Source organism: Pararge aegeria, chromosome 21, assembly GCF_905163445.1.
Source record: "Pararge aegeria chromosome 21, ilParAegt1.1, whole genome shotgun sequence".
Lineage (NCBI taxonomy): Eukaryota > Metazoa > Arthropoda > Insecta > Lepidoptera > Nymphalidae > Pararge > Pararge aegeria.
In genome coordinates this window covers 10,684,275-10,704,210 of record NC_053200.1, presented here as the reverse complement: position 1 = coordinate 10,704,210, position 19,936 = coordinate 10,684,275, and the positions used below count along the sequence as shown (strand labels likewise).

At 36.4% G+C, this 19,936-nt stretch overlaps 1 protein-coding gene across 18 annotated transcripts in view; it reads left to right on the top strand.

Annotated features, from left to right (window-relative positions):
* The window catches only part of LOC120633048 (potassium/sodium hyperpolarization-activated cyclic nucleotide-gated channel 2), a 284,675-nt gene that overhangs the window by 148,763 nt on the left and 115,976 nt on the right, over positions 1-19,936 (top strand). For 13 of the 18 annotated variants that reach the window (XM_039903105.1, XM_039903108.1, XM_039903107.1 and 10 more), the window contains exon 2: positions 8,606-8,817. In XM_039903105.1, the coding sequence (XP_039759039.1) occupies positions 8,606-8,817 (212 nt within the window). Of the gene's footprint in view, positions 1-8,605; positions 8,818-15,909; positions 16,205-16,435; positions 16,454-19,936 lie in introns of those variants that run through there. The other 5 variants (XM_039903125.1, XM_039903124.1, XM_039903122.1 and 2 more) reach the window with 3 other exon arrangements.

Sequence of the window (19,936 nt, the reverse complement as noted above, 5' to 3'; positions counted from 1 at the left end):
TGTTGAGCAAAATATATTTATACACTACCCTATTCATTCGTTCCTTTTTTTTCATACATTTTATTTTGTTGGTTCATTGTTATATTTAATTTTTGTAATTGAATCAAAATGGCTTTAATCCTCGTCGTGTTGTATGGATCAGAATGCTGGGCGGTAAAAGGGACTTCTGCAGACAATAAGCACCCATTCCCAGTGTCTGTACTAAATGGCAATGCCAGCAGTAAAACGTGCCTCGACGCGTGTAAAATTACACAGAACGATGTTTATAATTAGTGTTATCTACATTAAATCAAAACACAAACACGTATTCAGTTCCCGAAGGAGCTATTATACCGCAGTACCATCTGCTCTCGGAACATTGCTTTAAGGTATATAAACAGAGTATTGTTTACATTTGTGTTCTTGTCTTTATTAGCCGGGTCCATGCCAATTAATTAAGTGGCCTCACGAGGAAAGTTTCTTGAGACGATGAAATTACACTGTAGTGTCACGGCAATTTGTTCAAGTTTCACGTGAGGTTTAAAAATGTGTGAAATAAATCCTACATCATGAAAGCATCAAATGCAGCTTGGCGAATCAGATGCAAGTTTGGGAATGTACTTATCACCATCATCTTACTAAACCGCACTGCGAGAGTAACCTTAGAACGACCGCTCGTTTGCTTTGTCCAATTTTATCCGACGACAGAGCATCACCATCAATTGACCGGTTGATCAACACCGGCATACAACAGGGCACGAGTCTCCTTTAAAAGCATGAGAAGGGTCTGGTAGACTTCACACGCCCTTGGCAATATTATGAAGAACTAGTAGGCACGTAGGCATCCTAACGATATTTTCCTTCACCGTCAAAGAAAGTAGTATTTAATTGCTAAAATTAAGAACTTTAACATTCATGGAAAGTTAGAAATTGCGTGCCGGGAATCCAACTTGATACTCCTGAAAGGTAAACCGAAGTGCCAGCCACTAGGACAGAGATAGCGGACCAATTTCATGCGTGCCATAGATAGCACACGAATAGGTATTTATGTCGTAGGCCATTAACAAAACTAAATCTTCATCATAATAATAATATCAACCTATTAACGGCCCACTACAGGGCACAATGAGAAGGGGCTAAAAGGCCGTAATCCATCACGATGGTGCGTGCTGGGATACGAACTGAGCTCCCTGGAAATTGAAGTTAAGCTCCTGCCCACTGGGCTATCACCGCTTCACTGCTACAGTATAGAAGCCGGGGTTATATTTCGGAAGTTCAATCTTGATATTTCGAATAAAGCTTAATTTGTTATAATCTGCAATAACTGCGTATAAAATTGCGGCATTGCGTAAAAAATTATATAAAATATGTGTGGATATTTTATATAATTTTATACGCAATGCCGCAGATTAAGAAATACGTATCTACATACATTTCGCTCCATCACCAGAGAATTCTGGCTTAAAAAAGGCACTTACTTGTAAAAAGGTGCGCCATCCATGAACTAGGACGTAATATATCGTCACGGTGATGTCCTGGTAAAAATACCTACGTAAAAATGATAAATGGACTTGTTAACTTAGACCGAAATAAATTATTCGGAACAAAGGCAAAATACCGGTGAAACAAATTAACACGCCTTTAAAATTTCGCCCGTCTAACACAATTTACATACCCACCTCTCCCTACATTCTCCCAATTAAAATTGGTCTGCCTCTGGAAAAAAGAACAATTAGAACTCTTACTCGTCCCTACCGCAGTATTTCAGAATTACACAATTCACGTGGAAAGTTTTTTATTGTCAATTTACTTCGCTCTGGCAAATTTCAAATAAAACTTTTGATAAAATGAAAATGTGAAAGTGTTTTCGTCGTGGGAAACCGCTACAAAATATTTTAATTCCTTTAAAGTCACACAAATAATGTAAGGGAGTATGACATCACAAAAAAAAAATTAACTCCGCGTTGCTAAATTTAAAATAAAACTTTTGATAAAATGAAAATTCGTAAGCTTGTTTGTCGTGGGAAAACCGCTAATAAATAAATGAATCCTTTTAAGGTAACATATTAATAAGCTCAGGGAAAAACTTCATAAAAAAAATCTTTTAGCTACAGTAATTATTATTGTTTACGTAATGAGTCTCCGCCGAGATGTTGTTTAGCATCCCTGGTTGTTTGATATGCGACTCCCGGGGGAAGTTCATTGAGTATGACGTATGACGCGCTAACGAGGGAGCTCATGCCGGGAATTCTCTTAACCTATATCCATTTTACATTGATCTGCCTGCAGATGCAATGTGCCTTATACCTACATCAAACACGTTGCTACTTTGTATGAATTTTAATGTACAGGCGTTTTAATTTCTACGATTGATAGTGCTTTTCTCGTTAATGAATTTTTCCGTCTTGTTCCACTAACACTTGCACTGTAATCTCACATGCTTATACTGCCTAAGATGACGGGCTAACCGGGTAGGGGTACCGGGTATGCAGTGGCGTGCATAGAGGGCATGCACAGGATATGCAGACGATTTAAAATGAAGAAAATCTCCAGTACGTATGGTTAATACTTAGTGGAAGGCTTTTTATAGCTCTCACAATGCCTATCCTTAAGTTTTTTATAACTCGTACTGGAGATTTTCTTCATTTTATATCGTCTGCATACCCTGTGCAGATCCCTTTATGCACGCTACTGCGGGTATGGTAGTTATAGTAAACCTGCACTCCCAAATTGGTTTCCAGGCGACATCGTACCGGAACATTAAATCAATTGGTGCACGTTTTGTAGGTCGGGTTGTAACTAGCCGCGGCCTAAACCTCCCCCCAATGTAGACCAGAGAAAATTTTGAAATTATAAATTCCAAAATTCCTTTGTTGGGGATGGAGCCCGGGATCTCCACTTTCAAGACTAAGTAGAAACGGACATAAATTAGTGATATCTGCATATCGTCTGAGAAAAGTACAGAAATCCTTTGTGGGGATGGGTATATGCTTTTATAACATGATACCGAAGGTAATATTAGATCTACCTTTACCTAAGTTTAAACAATATATTAAAACACATTTAATAAATCGTGGTTAATACACGATTGATGAATTCCTAAACGACAAGGCTGCTTGGAAGCAGGCCACTCCGCTCTCATCTCTCACAAAACAGAAAAATTCTAAAGATTGTTATTTCAAATGATGTTGGAAAAGAGCAACCTGCTGAGTTTCTTGCCGGCTCTTCTCAGTGGAATCCGCCTTCCGAACCGGTGGTAGCGTCACTACAAACAGACTTGACGTTTCATAAGTGCTTATTAATTAGGCCTTCTTGAAATAAATTAATTTTGTTTTTTTTTTGAAGACCAAAGCGCTCACTACTGAGACAGGGAGATCGAAAACCTACTCCGTTTAAACACCTACTGCGTATATTATTGTATTGCTGTATATAAATAGTTTTTATAAATCTTGGTAATATAAAATAGTTTGGATTGAGAACATGACGATGCGCACTTGCATTATTTTAAAGGAAATACAGCTCCATATTTCGCTACAAACCCTAACGTGATTCGGGCAAGTCACTCAGTTTTATAATGCTGAGTCAGTCCCAACCTTAATTTATGCATAGCAATGATTACGAATTCTACTCATGAATTGTATCACCGATCAAACATTTTCCTTTCGTATTTCGACACTTGGTATTTCCGTCAAAAATTCCAAACGTGACTTCGATTCCAACTTCTTGGTTGTATTATAAGTCACTTTTTTTCGTAGTTGGACTAGCTGTCCCGGCGCACTTCTGAATGTTATATTTTAATACTTATTATCCTATTCCGGTCTAAGAGGACTCCAAAAAATCAAATATCATAAAAATTGGTCCAGCCGTTCTTGGGTTATAAATGGTGTAATTAACACAACTTTCTTTTATATATATAGATTTATGGCACAGGCCGTCCAGCTTTAAGTAAGTGGGAAAACATTTGCCTATAAAATTCGCAGGGCATGCAAGAAACACGTCCTACTAGTGCATAAAATGGAAAAAATCCTCCTCTTATTCGGGCTATATTTAAATTTTTGGGTATGCAGTGCTTTTGTGCATGTATGAAGTGCACGCCACTGGGCGTAGGTGTAAAGCCTCTTCTGCCTGTAATTACATCGGTAATCACGCCTTTAAGACCGCAACACAGTAATCATCATCATTATCATCATAACAACCCATTACTGATATACAGGGCACGGGTCTCCTCCCACAATGAGAAGGGGTAAAGGTCATAGTCCACCACGCTGGCCCAGTGTGAATTGGTGGACTCCACACACCTTTAAGAACATTATGGACTATAAGGCATGCGGGTTTCCTCACTGTTTTCCTTCACCGTTGAAGCAAGTGATATTTTAAGTGCTTTAAACGCACATAGCTCAGGAAAGTTAGAGGTGCTTGCTAGATTCGAACTCGGTCACCCGAAAGTGATGTCGAAGTCGTACCCACTGGTCTACCACCGCTTCGCATCACACTACAACACAGCAATAATTGCATATTCTCGTACTTATATCATCATAACTATCAACCTATTACCGCTCTAATACAGGGCACGGGTCTCCTCTAAGAATGAGAAAGAAGAAGAAGAAGAAAAAGTCTTTATCGCACATACAAATAGAAAGCCAGGTTAACAACAAAAAAACTATAATATAAGAAACATATTACAGAAAACGGGATAGTGCAATACCCAAATTGTGCTAGTTATATACATTACATATACAATATATAATAATACTAAATATATATTGTTAAAACTTATATATTTATATATATGTATATAAATATCCATATATATATATATCAATATATAAACTTAAATACATATTACTATTTAAACATATACATAGATATTTTACTACAAAGGTATTAGACAGGAATTAGTCTTTTAACCGCGATTTAAAGATATTTAATGATTTGGACTGTCTTATCTTATCCCTCGGCAGCTCATTCCATAGGTTCCATCTTTACCGTAAAAGAATTGCCATACGGCAATGAACGACTAGCAGGAGCGTGTAACAAGCTGTCATTATTAGCTCGCAGATATAAGTGAAGAAAGGTGAATCGCTCTTTTAAATATGGCGGCGTTTGTAAGGTTTAGGCCGGAGTCCAGCACGCTGACCAAGTGCGGATTTCACAAGTATTTGAAAACATGGTGAAATCTCAGGCATTCAGGTTTCCTCAAGACGTATTCCTTCGCCGTATCAATTGATATTTTTAATTGTTTTAATAAAAAAACGCACATAAATCAGAAAAGTTAGAGGAGCGTGCCGGAGATCGAATTCAGTCCCACCGAATGTGAGGCCAAAGTTCTGAACACTAGGCTATCACCGCTCTTGGCATATGAAAAGTTAGAATCAATTTCAGGCGGTACAAGGTTCACCGGGTCATCTTAAGAAATAAAATAGTTTAAAAAAGAAAAAGAAAAACGCTATTTCTCAAGGGCACAGTGCACCACAGTTTGGTAATAAGACAGATAGTGCTCGTTATAATATTTTTGTAACGAGATCATTATTTTTAAGCCTTAAAATAAAATTCAAAGTTACTCAGTGGACTATTGAGAGAGCCTGCGTCATTAAAACATTCGTACTACATTATTATAAATGCGAAAGTTTGGATGAGTGTTTTTGTGTTTGTTACTCAATCACGCTCAATTGGCTTGGTAGATCTACATGAAAATTGGCACAGATATAGATTATAGCTTGCAATAGCATATAAGCTTCTTTTATCCCGGGAAAACTAACAGTTCCCGCTGGAATTAATCGTTATAAACGCGGACAAGATTAGTTATAGAAAAACTAGTTATGAAATACAGCTTAATTCAATGAATTGAAAGTCTAAAGTGATAATGGGAGGGATAGCCTAGAAGAATGATGGGCGTGGGGCTTCTAATTTCAAACTAAAATACCCAACATTAGTAGCCCACTTATTGAACAAACGATATCAAAGAAAGGGCAGAATTATCTGGACGCAACCAAAATTAGTGAAAAATCTCTCGTAATTGAGAAATTGAATGTCTTAAGGAATCTTCATATGGTTTTTTTGGCCATGGTTGAGCAAAGTGCTTGAGCATTCCGGTACGATGCCGCTTAAAAACCACGTATGGGTTTAATATAACTGCCATACCTCTAACAGGTTAGCCAGCTACCTTCTTAGATTGCACCATTATTTACCACCAGGTGAGATCGCAGCCAAGGACTTCTAAGAAATTCGAATTATGATCTCTAATGATGGTACCTAAAAAAAACATGTCAAACGCATGGGCATATTAGACTTAGAGATAAAAGGGCCCTCACCGGGTGAATGTACTTTTTATCCTGGAAAAATGCATAGTTCCTATCCCATGATTCTATTATAACCTTTCAGTGAGTTTTTTTCTTATTATGCCTTTTTAGTTTCTTCATTCATTTTTTTTCCATAAATTTACGGGGCGGGCAAAATTATCGGTGCAGGAATCTTGAAATACCGCTAGTGAAACGCCATGCTCGAGCTTCTATCTTCAGTTGTTATAAGCGATAAAGGCGTACGTAATTGAGTGGACTCGACCGCTTTCAACCCATCCCCCTCGCCCCCTTTATTTACATTTATTATTTATTTCAATTACATTTAGTCGTTTGAATTCGAGCGAACGACTAAGTGTAATCGCGGGATTGATACGCTTTTCCGCTACGGTCTAGCCTCCACAACTTTTAAATGTATGTTCATAAAGAAATCACTGTGTTTATAGCTCTGTTAACGATCTCAGGCGGAAATGCAAAAGTATAAAAAGATTTATTTGCACCATTACGCGGAGATTGAAGTAAAAAAATTATGCGAAATACGACACTGTCTCGAGATTTACAACGCAAACAAGAGCATTTATTAAAACAGCATTGCGTTAGTTTCCAGCGCGTTTTAAACGTTTGGATCAACAGTATATGGGTGAATGACCAATGAATGGAATTTCAATAGCTATGCATTAGGTTTTATAACTTTAAATCGAACGTCTTTGAGTCTCTTATAGTTTGGATCCTCTTAGAGTAGATACATTTCTGTTTTTACGATTATACGCAGCATTGTTAATATAGTTTTAGGAACTCGATACATATCTGTTTTTGAAAAGTTCTTGAATAATATTTAACTAGTATATACGTATATTTTTGCAATTAAATTGCGAAGTTCCGGGCTGAAAGACTCGGTTGGTTTAGGTGGTAGTTTCAGGCACTCTAGGTTTAACATCAATACGCCTCAGGTTGATGGGCTTAGGGCGGCATTTTTAGGACGTATGGCAACACTGCAAACTGCACTGTTTATTGGCGATGGTTTTTCACTTAGCATTACCATCGTCAATTTTTATTAAAAAAAAAAAAACTATTCAATGTTTATTTTATAATCCCCAAATAAATTCGACTAGGGAATAGAAACCGGGTTCGTTTAAACCCTTAGTTGGATCATAGCCGCTAGACCAACGAAGCTGTAAATTTTAGAATGGTTTATAATCAATGCGTAATATGTTCCTCAGAATAGAATAGTTTAATAGTAATAAGGTCGTTTATTAGAAACGATTTAGGTGCTCGTGCGTAGACGCTGAGTAATTTGCGGAAATATAAAAATAGAGATTGTAAGCATTATTTTTTATGCTTTTCAAAATTGTGAGCGGACTATAAACCATTTAGCTGAATACCTGACCATTTTGCTTTCGTATACTTGATGACCCCATGGTGCAGTGGTGAGGGCTGTTGTCCTATACGTAGAGCTCCTGGTTTCGGCCTCAGGCAGGGGCAATTTTGGAAATAATTATTTCGGAATCTTCTTTGCACAGGTCTGGTGGCTTTGGCAGTGGCTGGTACACTACCGACAAAGACGATGTCGCGTTGAAACCGATTAGGGGTATATTCTTCTTAGTATGCCGTCTCATTACGAAGGTTGGCAATCATTAGGGCTAGCTCTACTTTGGACACCGCTGCTCTAAATAATGATTTGGTGTCCTTTCCAAACCATTGTCGTAGATTTTTGAGCCATGATATTCTTTGCCGGCCAGGCCTTCGTCTGCCTACCACTTTACCTTGTATGATAAGCTGAAGAAATTCATATTTTTTGCTGTTCCGCATCACATGGCCAAAATATTCTAACTTTCTTCTTTTAATTATTAAGAGTACCCTGTGGAACCTTACCCATTCTCTGCTATTCCGTACACAATCGCGCGTATGGGTATATGTTTTATATATATTACCTTATCCCTAATAGGTTAGCCCGTTACAATCTTATACTGCATTAGATGAGATCGCAGTCATAACAGGGCAGAGCTTACTTGTGCCGAAAAAATTAAGTACTTTGTACTGGCATCATATAGATAGCAGTTTTTTTTTCTGGGATTATATCGCATTTATAATATTAGTCAGGATGTCTTCGGAAAGCAAACTATATCGGTGCCAATTTTCATTAAGATTGGTACAGCGGTAAATATACAAATAAACAAACAAACAAATATAAAAACATACAAGCAAACAAACAAGGAGACAAACAAATCGAGAGAGAAACAAACATTCTTCCCAAAATATTAGTATGGATGTTTGTCAAAAGTTAAAATGAATATTGAAGGTAGAAGTCAATATTGTGTTGCTCTTTCCAGATGCGAAGATGGTGGAGGCGGCGCGGCGACAGGCACGGGCGGGCGCACGGCGTCGTTACGGCTCGCCAACGGGCGGGTCTCGGCGCAATCGGCGGAGCAGCTACCGCACTCGCCCGCCGACTGCGCCTCCGTGCGCATCTCCATAGACAACACCAACACCTGCTGCACCGACTCGCTCGTCACCGCGCTCGATGACGAGACCCTGCTGCTCGGTTAGTGCACACTTTGACACAGGTCTAGAGGTTGTATAGCTCGACAACGCGCGGGATAAGTGGCACTCGCCGGCCGTGTCATCCACTGGCTGCATCTCCATAGGCACGATTAACACCTGCTGCACCGACTCGCTCGTCACCGCGATCGATGGCGAGACCGTGCTGCCCCGTTAGTACACATTTTTACACAGTCTCGACGTCTTGTTGATTACGATGTCTATAGTTATTGCTTATATTCTTCACACGCCGGTCTACTGCCCGCATCTCTAAAGACAGGAACAATACGTGCTGCACCGATTCGCTCGCACCGCGTTCGATGACGAGAACCTGCTGTTTGGTTAGGTGACACTATTTACAGTCACGATGTCTCCTCCTCCGCCTACACGTCTAAGCCCGGTTAGTGGACTCTTTTTATATACAGATCTCGAGGGCTCGTGGTTTGCAAACGTTTGGGTATCAGAATATTTGCCATACGATTACGATACCCCTGTTATATCTATAGACAACATTACCCCCTGTAGTACCTACTTACTCCCTCTACACTGACGAGACCCTGCAGTCTGGATTGTAAAAAAACTATTAAAAAAAATGATTCTTCGCCATAACAATAGGTACAACAAAATATCAGCTTAGGTTTGTAACGTGCTCTTTAGCCAACTCCGTGCGGGCGCATGGTGCACAACACAAAAATCTGATAACCTAAAACACTGCATCGATTTTTCTAAGGTGAACTTGGACGTAGAAAAAATAACTTTCCATAAAACAGAAGGAGTGAGAGAATACCTATAGTAAGAGGTTAGTCACCACTTATATTGGGAAAAATAAACCATACACATTAGTCCTACTTTATTAAAATCAGTAGGTACATTTCGAGCAGAGATATTCACAAACAAACACTACTAACTTCACGATATAACTAACATACGGTAGCCTCATAAAATTGTACCAGGTCTACCCTACGAACTGGAAAAAAAATTATGCTTTGGTCCATCAATATACGTTTTTATGTTTAAGCTGCTTTATAGACTATATTTGAAATCTTTAAAGAACTTTACTAGCGGAAAAACGTCAAACGGCCATCTTAGCATGCCGGAATATTAACTAAGTAAAATGTTAAAATTACCTTTACGTCATAGCTAAATTAAATATTTCCGATCTTTTATTAAGTAGGTACCTGTGTCATTTACCTGTTGACTCACGATCGCAGGAAACTCTTTGTTAATTTATCTTACTCGATTGCGGTTCTATTTTGAAACTATGTACTGAGCGATGATGAAATTCAAGTGAAGTTACAAGACTGGTCATATGGGTCGACGTGGCCTAGTAACGGCAGTTCTTATCAGTCGATTGCGCTAGTAAGGCTATGTAGTCCCAAGTCGGTAACACGAAGGGTGACCAAATTTAGTGGTAGTAATTTTGCAATCACCTTTTTCTATACGTCTAGAGTAGGATTCCGATCTCAGTATACCTATGGCCATGACATGACATGTTGTCCGATATTTCATCCATGTTAATATTGGTTTTATAAAAACACTAGCGTACCCCAGCGCCATCTGTCGGGCTGATTTGCGAATCAAACCCACGGTCTTAGACTCAGAAAGCAGGGTCGCTGCCCACTGCACCAATCGGCCGTCAAATAATACGGGCCTATGTTTTTAATAAAAATAAAGGGCACATGTAAAATATACCAGCATCTTGACTGTGTGCTAAACCAATATTCTTTTTTGACCAATTATTTATATAATTCAGATCGTATTAATGCTTATTTTCTTCCTAAAGCTTCATGCATAAAGAGGTACAGCTGATTAAACAGTCACGACATGTTTGTTGCTAATAAAGAGATAAGGTTTGGCACCGGGTAACCCCCACAACGATACGCATTCAAAAGAGGTTACAAGGAAATTGTATAAGTATTAAACTAGTGACCATTTTACTACTTCCATTCCCGCGGTTCTTTTATAAAGCAGCGACAAAGAAACCGCATCATAAAACAAACATGCAACAATTTGTCATGGGCTTGATTTACTAAACCAATATTTTTGGATCTTAGTATATTTATAGCCAGTTTAGCATTCAATTAAATTCCCAAAGCTTCATGCAAAAATATAGCTAAGTAAGTAATCACGACGTTTAACATGTTAATAAATTGGTAACGTTCAGCACCGGTTAATCCCCAGTAAACTAATTTAGTGAAGGTTAGATAGATAGATAGATTTCAACACAGGAAGTAAAACTACTTTAGAATCGTTGTGATTTAAAACTGGGTACAACGAAAATGCGTTACGACAAAGAAAAAATCTTATAAATCTATTTTAGAACATGGGATCGAATACTTTACACTTTTTTTTACCTATTTTAGTTAACAAGGAAACTGAATAACATGTAGAAAAGAACCAAACATATTATGAATGTATATGAGAGTACGAAATACAATATATTACACGTCTTGTTTACTATTCTAGTTGTGTAAAATATTATATTACATAATATATTACTTAATGTTCAGTTCCATGGAAACTGAACACTAAGTAATATATTATGTAATATAATATTTTACATTAAAATATTAAATCATTTTACGCTTGGAAAAAATAAAAAACCTTTCATTTATCCTAATAACTGATAATCGATATCTCGTAGGCTACTTTTCAGAAGTTTCACTTCTGCCGTGTGGGAGATAATTTTTACACAAGTTTTTTTACGTCATCGGATTACAAAAACTATTTTAATTATTTATTTGCACTTTACATGAAATATTATAATATTTGTAAATATATCTTTGTTATTGGAATGAAAACCTTGGTCTCATTTGACTAAAGTGAAAGCATTCTTATTTGATTATTTTATTTTGCTTATTTAATTGTTAAGGAATCTTCTTTTTTTTTAAACAATTTTTTTGCGAATTTAAAATGCATATAAAAATTACGGAACCGACAGTATATGAACCTGCGACTCTCGGGCAATTTTCGGCAGCGACGGTAGGAGAGCCGTAGCTTAATTGGTGAAAGCGCTCAAGTTGCGATTGCCCGAGAGTCGCAGGTTCAAATCCTGTCGGTTCCGAAAATTTTTATATGCATTTTAAATTTATAAAATTTATAATTCCTCCAAGTGTAGGTAAAAACACTAATAAAAAAAATTGTAATTTTTTTTTTGCGATTGATCAAACACGTTTTGTCACTTCACTATTAGTAAAGATACAAGTTTTGTATCTTTACTAATATTCAGGAAACAATACATGAGTCCTGACTGACTTTTTAAATTGCCCCTGCCGTGAATCGAACCTGGGGAATTGCGCCAGGGAGGTCGTCAAAAAAAAAACATTCATTAAAATTTACTCTTAAGACTCGATAGAGCAACGTGTGCAATTCTACTTCCCCAATTAGTTCACTCGACATTAAAATTGTATGAGCACTGCAAGCTCCCATCGGAACCCAATTACATGCATAACATTATTATTAACGAACCCATATATTGCGTATCCGTTGAAAATATTATTATAGTACATTTTTGAATTAAATTGTATCTACTGTGAAACATAGGTTGAATAAAATTATCACAGGAAGCAATGTACATTAAGTTAAAATAGATAGATAGAGAAGAAATAAGAATTAAGATAATATTTAATAATAAAAAAAAATTTAAATATAAATCCCCAAATAGTCCCAGCTGGGGCTTGAACCCTGGATCTCCAATTACAAGTCCACATTGTTCCCCACTGTACTAGAGAGGTTATCACAGGAAGCACTTTACAACAAGTTAAAGAAGATAGATAGAGAAGAAATAAGAATTAAGATAATGTTTAATAATAAAAAAATTTAAATTAGAAATTCCTAAATAGTCCCAGCTGGGGTTTGAACCCTGGATCTCCAATTACAAGTCGACATTATTCCCCACTGTACTAGAGAGGTTATCACAGGAAGCACTGTACAACAAGTTAAAGAAGATAGATAGAGAAGAAATAAGAATTAAGATAATATTTAATAATAAAAAAATTGAAAATAGAAATTCCTAAAACGTCCCAGCTGGGGTTTGAACCCTGGATCTCTTATTATAAGTCCACAATGTTCCCCACTGTAGCAGAGAGGTTATCACAGGAAGCATTGTACAATAAGTTTAAATAGATAAATAGAGAAGAAATAAGAATTAAGATAATATTTAATAAAAAAAAAATTGAAATTATATATTTCTAAATAGTCCCAGCTGGGGTTTGAACCCAGGATCACCACTTATAAGTCCACAATGCTCACCACTGTACCAGAAAAGTCGTCAAACTCCTAGCCGTATTAGGAATCGGAAACGACAAGCGCTTAAGCGTTCTGGTACGAGCTTTATGTGACAGAACTCGTCATAGCGTCTGGGTGTTTATATGTATATTATAAGTATTTATGTATATTATTCATAAAAATATTCATCAGTCACCTTAGTACCCATAACACGAGCTACGCTTACTTTGGGGCTAGATGGCGATGTGTGTGTTGTCGTAGTATATTTATTTATTTATTATTTATTTATTTATTTATTTATAGCGAAATACTTCCACCGTACTAATTTCGTCCGGCAAGGAGCATTGCTGTGTTCCGGTGTGAAAGTGGTGGTTGCCGGTGTAATTACATGCAGTTGAGGCTCAACACCTACGCCTCAGGTTGATGGATATAGGGTGTACCGCCCTGTATCCGCCCTGTTTCCAGTGTAAAAATAACTAATTTACTTTTTAGGACGTTAACTTAATTCTTGCATCCACTGCATATTGTTGCAAATACTGCTGCTGTGTATAGATGTTGGTTTTCGATTTACTGTCAGGTGGGCCGCAGTGGCGTGCATAGAGGGTATGCACAGGGTATGTAGATGATATAAAGTGAAGAAAATCTCCAGTACGAGTCATAAATACTTAAGGGTAGGCTTTTAATAGCTCTTACAATGTCTATTCTTAAGTTTTTTATACCGGAAATTTTCTTCATTTTATATCATCTGCATACCCTGTGCATACCCTCTATGCCCGTCACTGGTGGGCCGTCTGCTTAGTCTGTCAATTTTGACAAAAAAAAATATGCCTCGAACCGATTGGGGATAAGAATTTAAAAACGCTGCGATGTGTGTAGCCCAATCATTACTGTTAACAAATTACATTGGTGCACAAAGCGCTTATTTATTTATTTATACCTCCTTTACAATGATTATTAGATAACCTATAAAAATTTTTTGAAACAAAAAAAATATTTTAAAAAACCGGTGAAAGCCCTAAGCCTCATATGTGATAATTTCTTATCTTCTATGTATAAAAATGGAAATATCTTAAATAACTGACTGAGGTGATGCTGAGATTGTGACATTTTTCAATAAATAATGTAATGTCGTTATTTCATAAATGTTTTCTGCTTACTCAGTTGAACACTCATCGCTAAACTTATTTATCCACAGTTACCGATTATATCGATATACACTATCTCTAAAACGCTAAATTTCATTTCATGGCGCAGTGATTTTGCTCATGTGAAATATATCGTATAGGTATTATTGAAAGGTTCTATTTTTTTAAAAGAGTTATTTGCTGGAATTTGAAGCGATTAATGAAATATAGTAGGTGGTTAACAGAATGGAGATTATAATATATTTTTAAGATAATTATAGGTAAGTCAAAAGCTGTATAGAATGGTTTAAAATATATTGAAACCTTATTAAAATTATATTGTCTTGTTTTCAATAAAAATGTATTCAAAAAGTCATTTAAAATCATTAAAGTCATTTGGTTGCCGCCCGAAACCAATTGCGAGGCTCTTAGATGAAAATCCCACAGTAAGCAATCTCAAATACGAAATCTCCGAAACTGTTTACCCTATTCCTACAGTGAGCTTTTGCCTACGGCATAGTTCATGTGAAACTATGTCTACGTCTGTCTGTCAACGGGCCGTCTCTTTTCTTTCTTTGTTCCACTACAAGCCCTGGGCTGTAATATTATCTGATGTTAAGTGATGGTGCAGTCTAAGATGCTAACGGGCTAACCTGTTAGGGGTATGACGGTGATATTAAGCTCATACCCCTAATCAGTTTCTTCCCAACATCGAGGTTGTTTTACAGAATGCCATGGACAAACGGACAGAGTAACAGAGTCCTTTTGGCAAGGTTCACGGTTTCATATTATAATTAAAAATGCTTCCGTCACAAAAGTTAATTGTTGTCAAATCTTAGCATAAACTGGTTACACTTGGTCAGGAATGCAGGACATTTATTTTTGTATTATGTAGGAGATAGAAATATCCAGATAATATAGGGTACATACTGTTATTACCCTGTCATCTGTCTAAACATTGCACCATCTGGTCGGCAAAAACTAGATATAAGATATTATTACTGGATATTAGAAAATAGACTTAATTTTTTAGCGATACATGTACACTCTGTGTACTCTGATCAGTGTGAGTGATTTATACAAGATTTATTTCTTAAAAATTGTCAAACGGGTCAAAATATTTTGAAATTGGTCGATATTTCGACTCGCACGACGGCAATGCGGTCGATGCAGTATCGACATAACATAGTAGGTACATATACATTTTAAAGTATTACCGTGGTACCGTTTGACTATTTTCAAGAAATATTAATTAACCACGAAAATCTTAGTTTAAAATTAAATAATATTTATTCTTATCCGAGATTAAATATGGACTTGTTAATTAGACAACCATGAAGTTTCAGATCAATAGCTTATTTAATTTAAAAACTGCTCATTACTCACTAGAACAATGTATTCGCAGCCGCGACTTTTATACGTTATCCATTACGCACAAATTTATGTGACACAAATCCACCAAGGAGTACAGGAAATAAAATAAAGCAAACAAAATCGTATACGGACGCAGATATATCTCCCTCCAGGGACTTTGACCAAATAAACAATGGCATTACTTTTAAACGATGAGCATAAGTTTAAATAGAGCTGTAAAGCAGAATTTCGGTGGCAGGAACAAGATATCAAGCTGTTAACATTGACCATGAATGTGGGGAGTAAGGTCTAGGAGCGACAAGGCGCATGGCACGCTTCTGTGTCTTGCAAACTGGGCAGCCAGTACTGTGGGGCAGTAGTCATTGGCCGCCCAGCCTCGCGCGCTGACATGTCGCGTTCCGATACTGAAATACTTTAAGTCTACGCGCGTTTAAACGAACCTCACAGTTTCTAAGGAACTTGTGTCGATATCGCGAGTGCTGTGCTTTTAAACGAAGAGAAAATTGTGACAAAATGACGGAAAAAGGATCGCGGCGTTACGTTCGTAGTTAAATTAATTTGAGGGTGTCCAAAGCTTATATGTTTCCCGCAATGTTGTCTGTATGTAAGGATGTCTACAATCCTCTGGGACTAACAGTGTTACGTTAAAATCTAAGATTCATTGTGGTTCGTTTAAAATTTTGAGTGTTATTCTGTGATTTTAAATTAAATTTTCATTCCGCAAATTGGTATGACGTCATCGCTTTCTAATTAAATTTTGGTAAACCGAATTATTATCCATATGTCGAGATCGCAGCAATAAATCAAAACTTGGATAATTTATTGATATGATCAATATACAAGGTTAAGTTTCGAAGATTAAATCTTTCGCTTCTGCCAAAATAAACAGTGGAGTCTTCTGTAACTAAGGAATAGGTAATGCACTTTTCTTTACGCAAAACGCGTCATGTCTAAATTCCGACTATCGTTAAAGAGGTCAGCTTACTTTAAATACATAAAGTTATGTTGAGGTCTTATCGCATAAAATGAGTAGTTGTCGCAAAATAATTATGTACTCAGAACAAAATATTCGAAAACAGTACAATATTATTACAGTGTACAAAGGAAACTAAGCAAAGAAGACTCAGCATACATATTTAAAACACTGAAAAATTTGCATTGCAAATAATATTCTTTCACTAAAGCTGAAGTCGTTTGGATACTGTTTTTTTAAATACGAATCCAATGACAAAATATAAAGATATATTTGAAACTCTACTTAAAACTCGTACTTGCACGTGTTCCACTAAATATATAAGACAATCGTATAATATTAGGGCTTCTAATTAACTACGTACAAAAGGAAAACTATAGATATATAACATACTCACATAGCTCTTGTTACGTAATAGCTAGGGTGATACGATAAAGGAAAACTTTTGTACAGACCTATTCCTGAACTAAGGGAACTTAGAAAAATATTAATAAATGAGGCATTGCTGGACACAGGACTCACCTGTCATCGTGCCTAAAACTTTCATTTAATACAGTAAGTAGGTAGCTTTTACATAAACTTATCTCTCATAAGTCATACCCCGTCTTATTCATTCAAATAAAAGAACCGTGCCGTTTAGTGCGTTTAAAATGGGTTAGTAATGATAATGAGAATCTAACTTAGGTTATATTTTAATCCGAAGATGCTACAGTATGATTTATTTGAAAATAGTTTTCCCAATATGCAAATTATAAAAACATATTTTTATTTATTAATTAATAATCTTTATTTGTACACTACATCGAATTCAGAAAACAAAAAAAAAGATCATCACTTTAAGTTCGCAGTAGGATACAAAAGGCGGCCTTATCGCTAAGTGGCGATCTCTGCCAAGCAACCTTAAGATTAGGAAAACTTAACATAAAACAAAAAAAAGTGGGGTACACTGGTAAAAACGTACATACAAATAACTACATACTAATACCTAAACCAGACTGCACACATACGAAAATAGTATTGATGAATATTAAAAATAAATAAACCAATGTATACTTAAGCATAAATACTTAAATGTGAGATAGAGTAACTAAATAATAGTAAGTATTGATCGCTACCCCCACAGAAAATTTCACAACTTGACCAAACTTATCTTATGCGGCCAAACCGCACGACTTCAAAGTTTGGGCGAAAGTTTATTAAAATCTAAATTCAGGGTTTCAAATTATGAGGAAATATTATATTCAAAAGGTGGAAGGAAACCGGCCTTTGTCCGGCAGTGTGAGTTTAATAAGTTACTCATTCAAAAGGAACTTTCGACATCAATTTTAAAAACATTTTCACCACTGTTAAGTTAATATCAGATGCTTACAAAACCTTTTTGATTTATTATAAATAAAAGTCTTTTCTAATGATTTGTTAACAATATTTTATTAAATAATGCGCGACGACGGAACACTAAATTGTAAACAGTATTCATAGATTCGGTCAAATTTCGTAAACGAGAGGCTACGCCCAGTTATTAAAAACTGTAACAGTTTTGGGTTTATCACCATCAGTAACTTCAGCCTATTTTTTTATTAACTATTGGGCATACTATATTCACTATACTGCATATCTCAATGGGAGGGCGTGCTCAGCCAGTAAGATTTTGAGCTAGAACTCTCTACTCCACGTTGTTTTAATCCGGGATGGCTGTAACGATTATTATTTATTTAATTTGAAAATCGATAACCGCTTTCTAACGTACGAATACTTCAAATTAATTCATATCAGCATTAAAAATCTATATAATATATTGTTTACCATTACACATCACAGCGAATCACTTGAACCGGGTGAGGCTGAATCGATTTGGCTGTGTTTCTTAATGTTGGTTATATTACGAATAAGGTTTTTGAAATAAGAGGAAAGAAAAAGGTTCCCGGATAATTTAAAAATGCGGAAAACTTTAAGTGCTTTTTTTTTCGTACAAACTCGAAAACATAAATCCTATTCAAATTATTATTTTTGCTATAGATATCTCACCGTTTGGTGAGATATATTTTTGGCTTACTATAAGCTTAGAACCATTGTTAGTTGCAAGTACAAAGAGATCCATGTATTATCATAGATCCAATTACAATCTCGAGATGACATTGAAGCGTACACCATAGTGTCAAGTGACCCACTCCTCCCGGCCCAATTGATATAATCCACATACTGTACGGTGTACCTACCACGTATTACTTACAGCCACTTTAGACTTGAGACTGCGATATTATTTACCATTAAAATTAACGAGACACGCTCGTAACAGCACCCTTGCTTGCATACCTTGAACAGTCACACGATTTTATTTTGTCGATCTGAAGACTCTCTTATACTTGAAGCATGTACACTATTGATGACATTGAATCGTACACCATAGTGTCAAATGACCTACTCCTCCCGGCACAATTGGCATAATCCACGTTATTGTACCTACCACATATTACTTACACTTAAGAGTTGACAATTCGATATTATTTACCATTAATATTTCGGTCACGCGGTGACAGGGCTCTGCACACCTCGAAAAGATGGCAAGATATTATTTAGCCAGCGCTTACTACCATTGTTTAAAGCAGTATTATTTTGATACTGTACTGTACTTTGTTTCAGAAATATTATCCTTATTTTCAATCAAGGATAATATCGTACAAATCTATCGTTTTAAAATAATACTGTATCGAGCCATGATAGTAAGGCCCCGGAAGTTATCTCTCCGAATGCGCATGTACCAAGTTACCTAAAAACTTTATTTGCAGCCATTTATAACTAAAGCTATCGCTAAAGCGTGCAATTCGCGTCTGCAGTTGCGTTCGAGAGTCTACCAAAGGGACGATTTTTGCTGATCTATTCCAGGCAATCGGACGTAGAAAATGCTTTATATGTAAGGTAATGTATTTGATGGCAATGCTCAAGTAATATGAGTCTGAAGGAAATACTATAGCTCGATTTGACTTAACACGTATCACGTGGCGACGGTTCTGAACTCTGGTGCGTGTACTAAGTATACCATGTCCGGTCTCATATAGATTTATCGAATACATACATAAATTAGCGATCACGTGGTGCCACGACTGAAGTACTATATTAATTCATGTTTATTAAACAAATTAAGCATATGAGTGCGGTATTGGATACCTACGTGACGGCTAATTGTCGGCCTGAAGCGATGATTGTGAGTCGTAGAACCTTGAAAGAGGTTGGCAAATTATAGCTCTGACTACCTGATTTATGTTTCTTTAAAAGAGTAAGCATCGTTTTTCAGAAATTAGTAATAGTACTTTCGATACAAGCTTAATTATGACGCAGACTGAAAAAAAGTTTGTTATATTTTTTCTTTTATAAAAAAGTCTTTTATAAGATAAGTTATAAAAAAGTCTATGTCACTTTCACTTTCA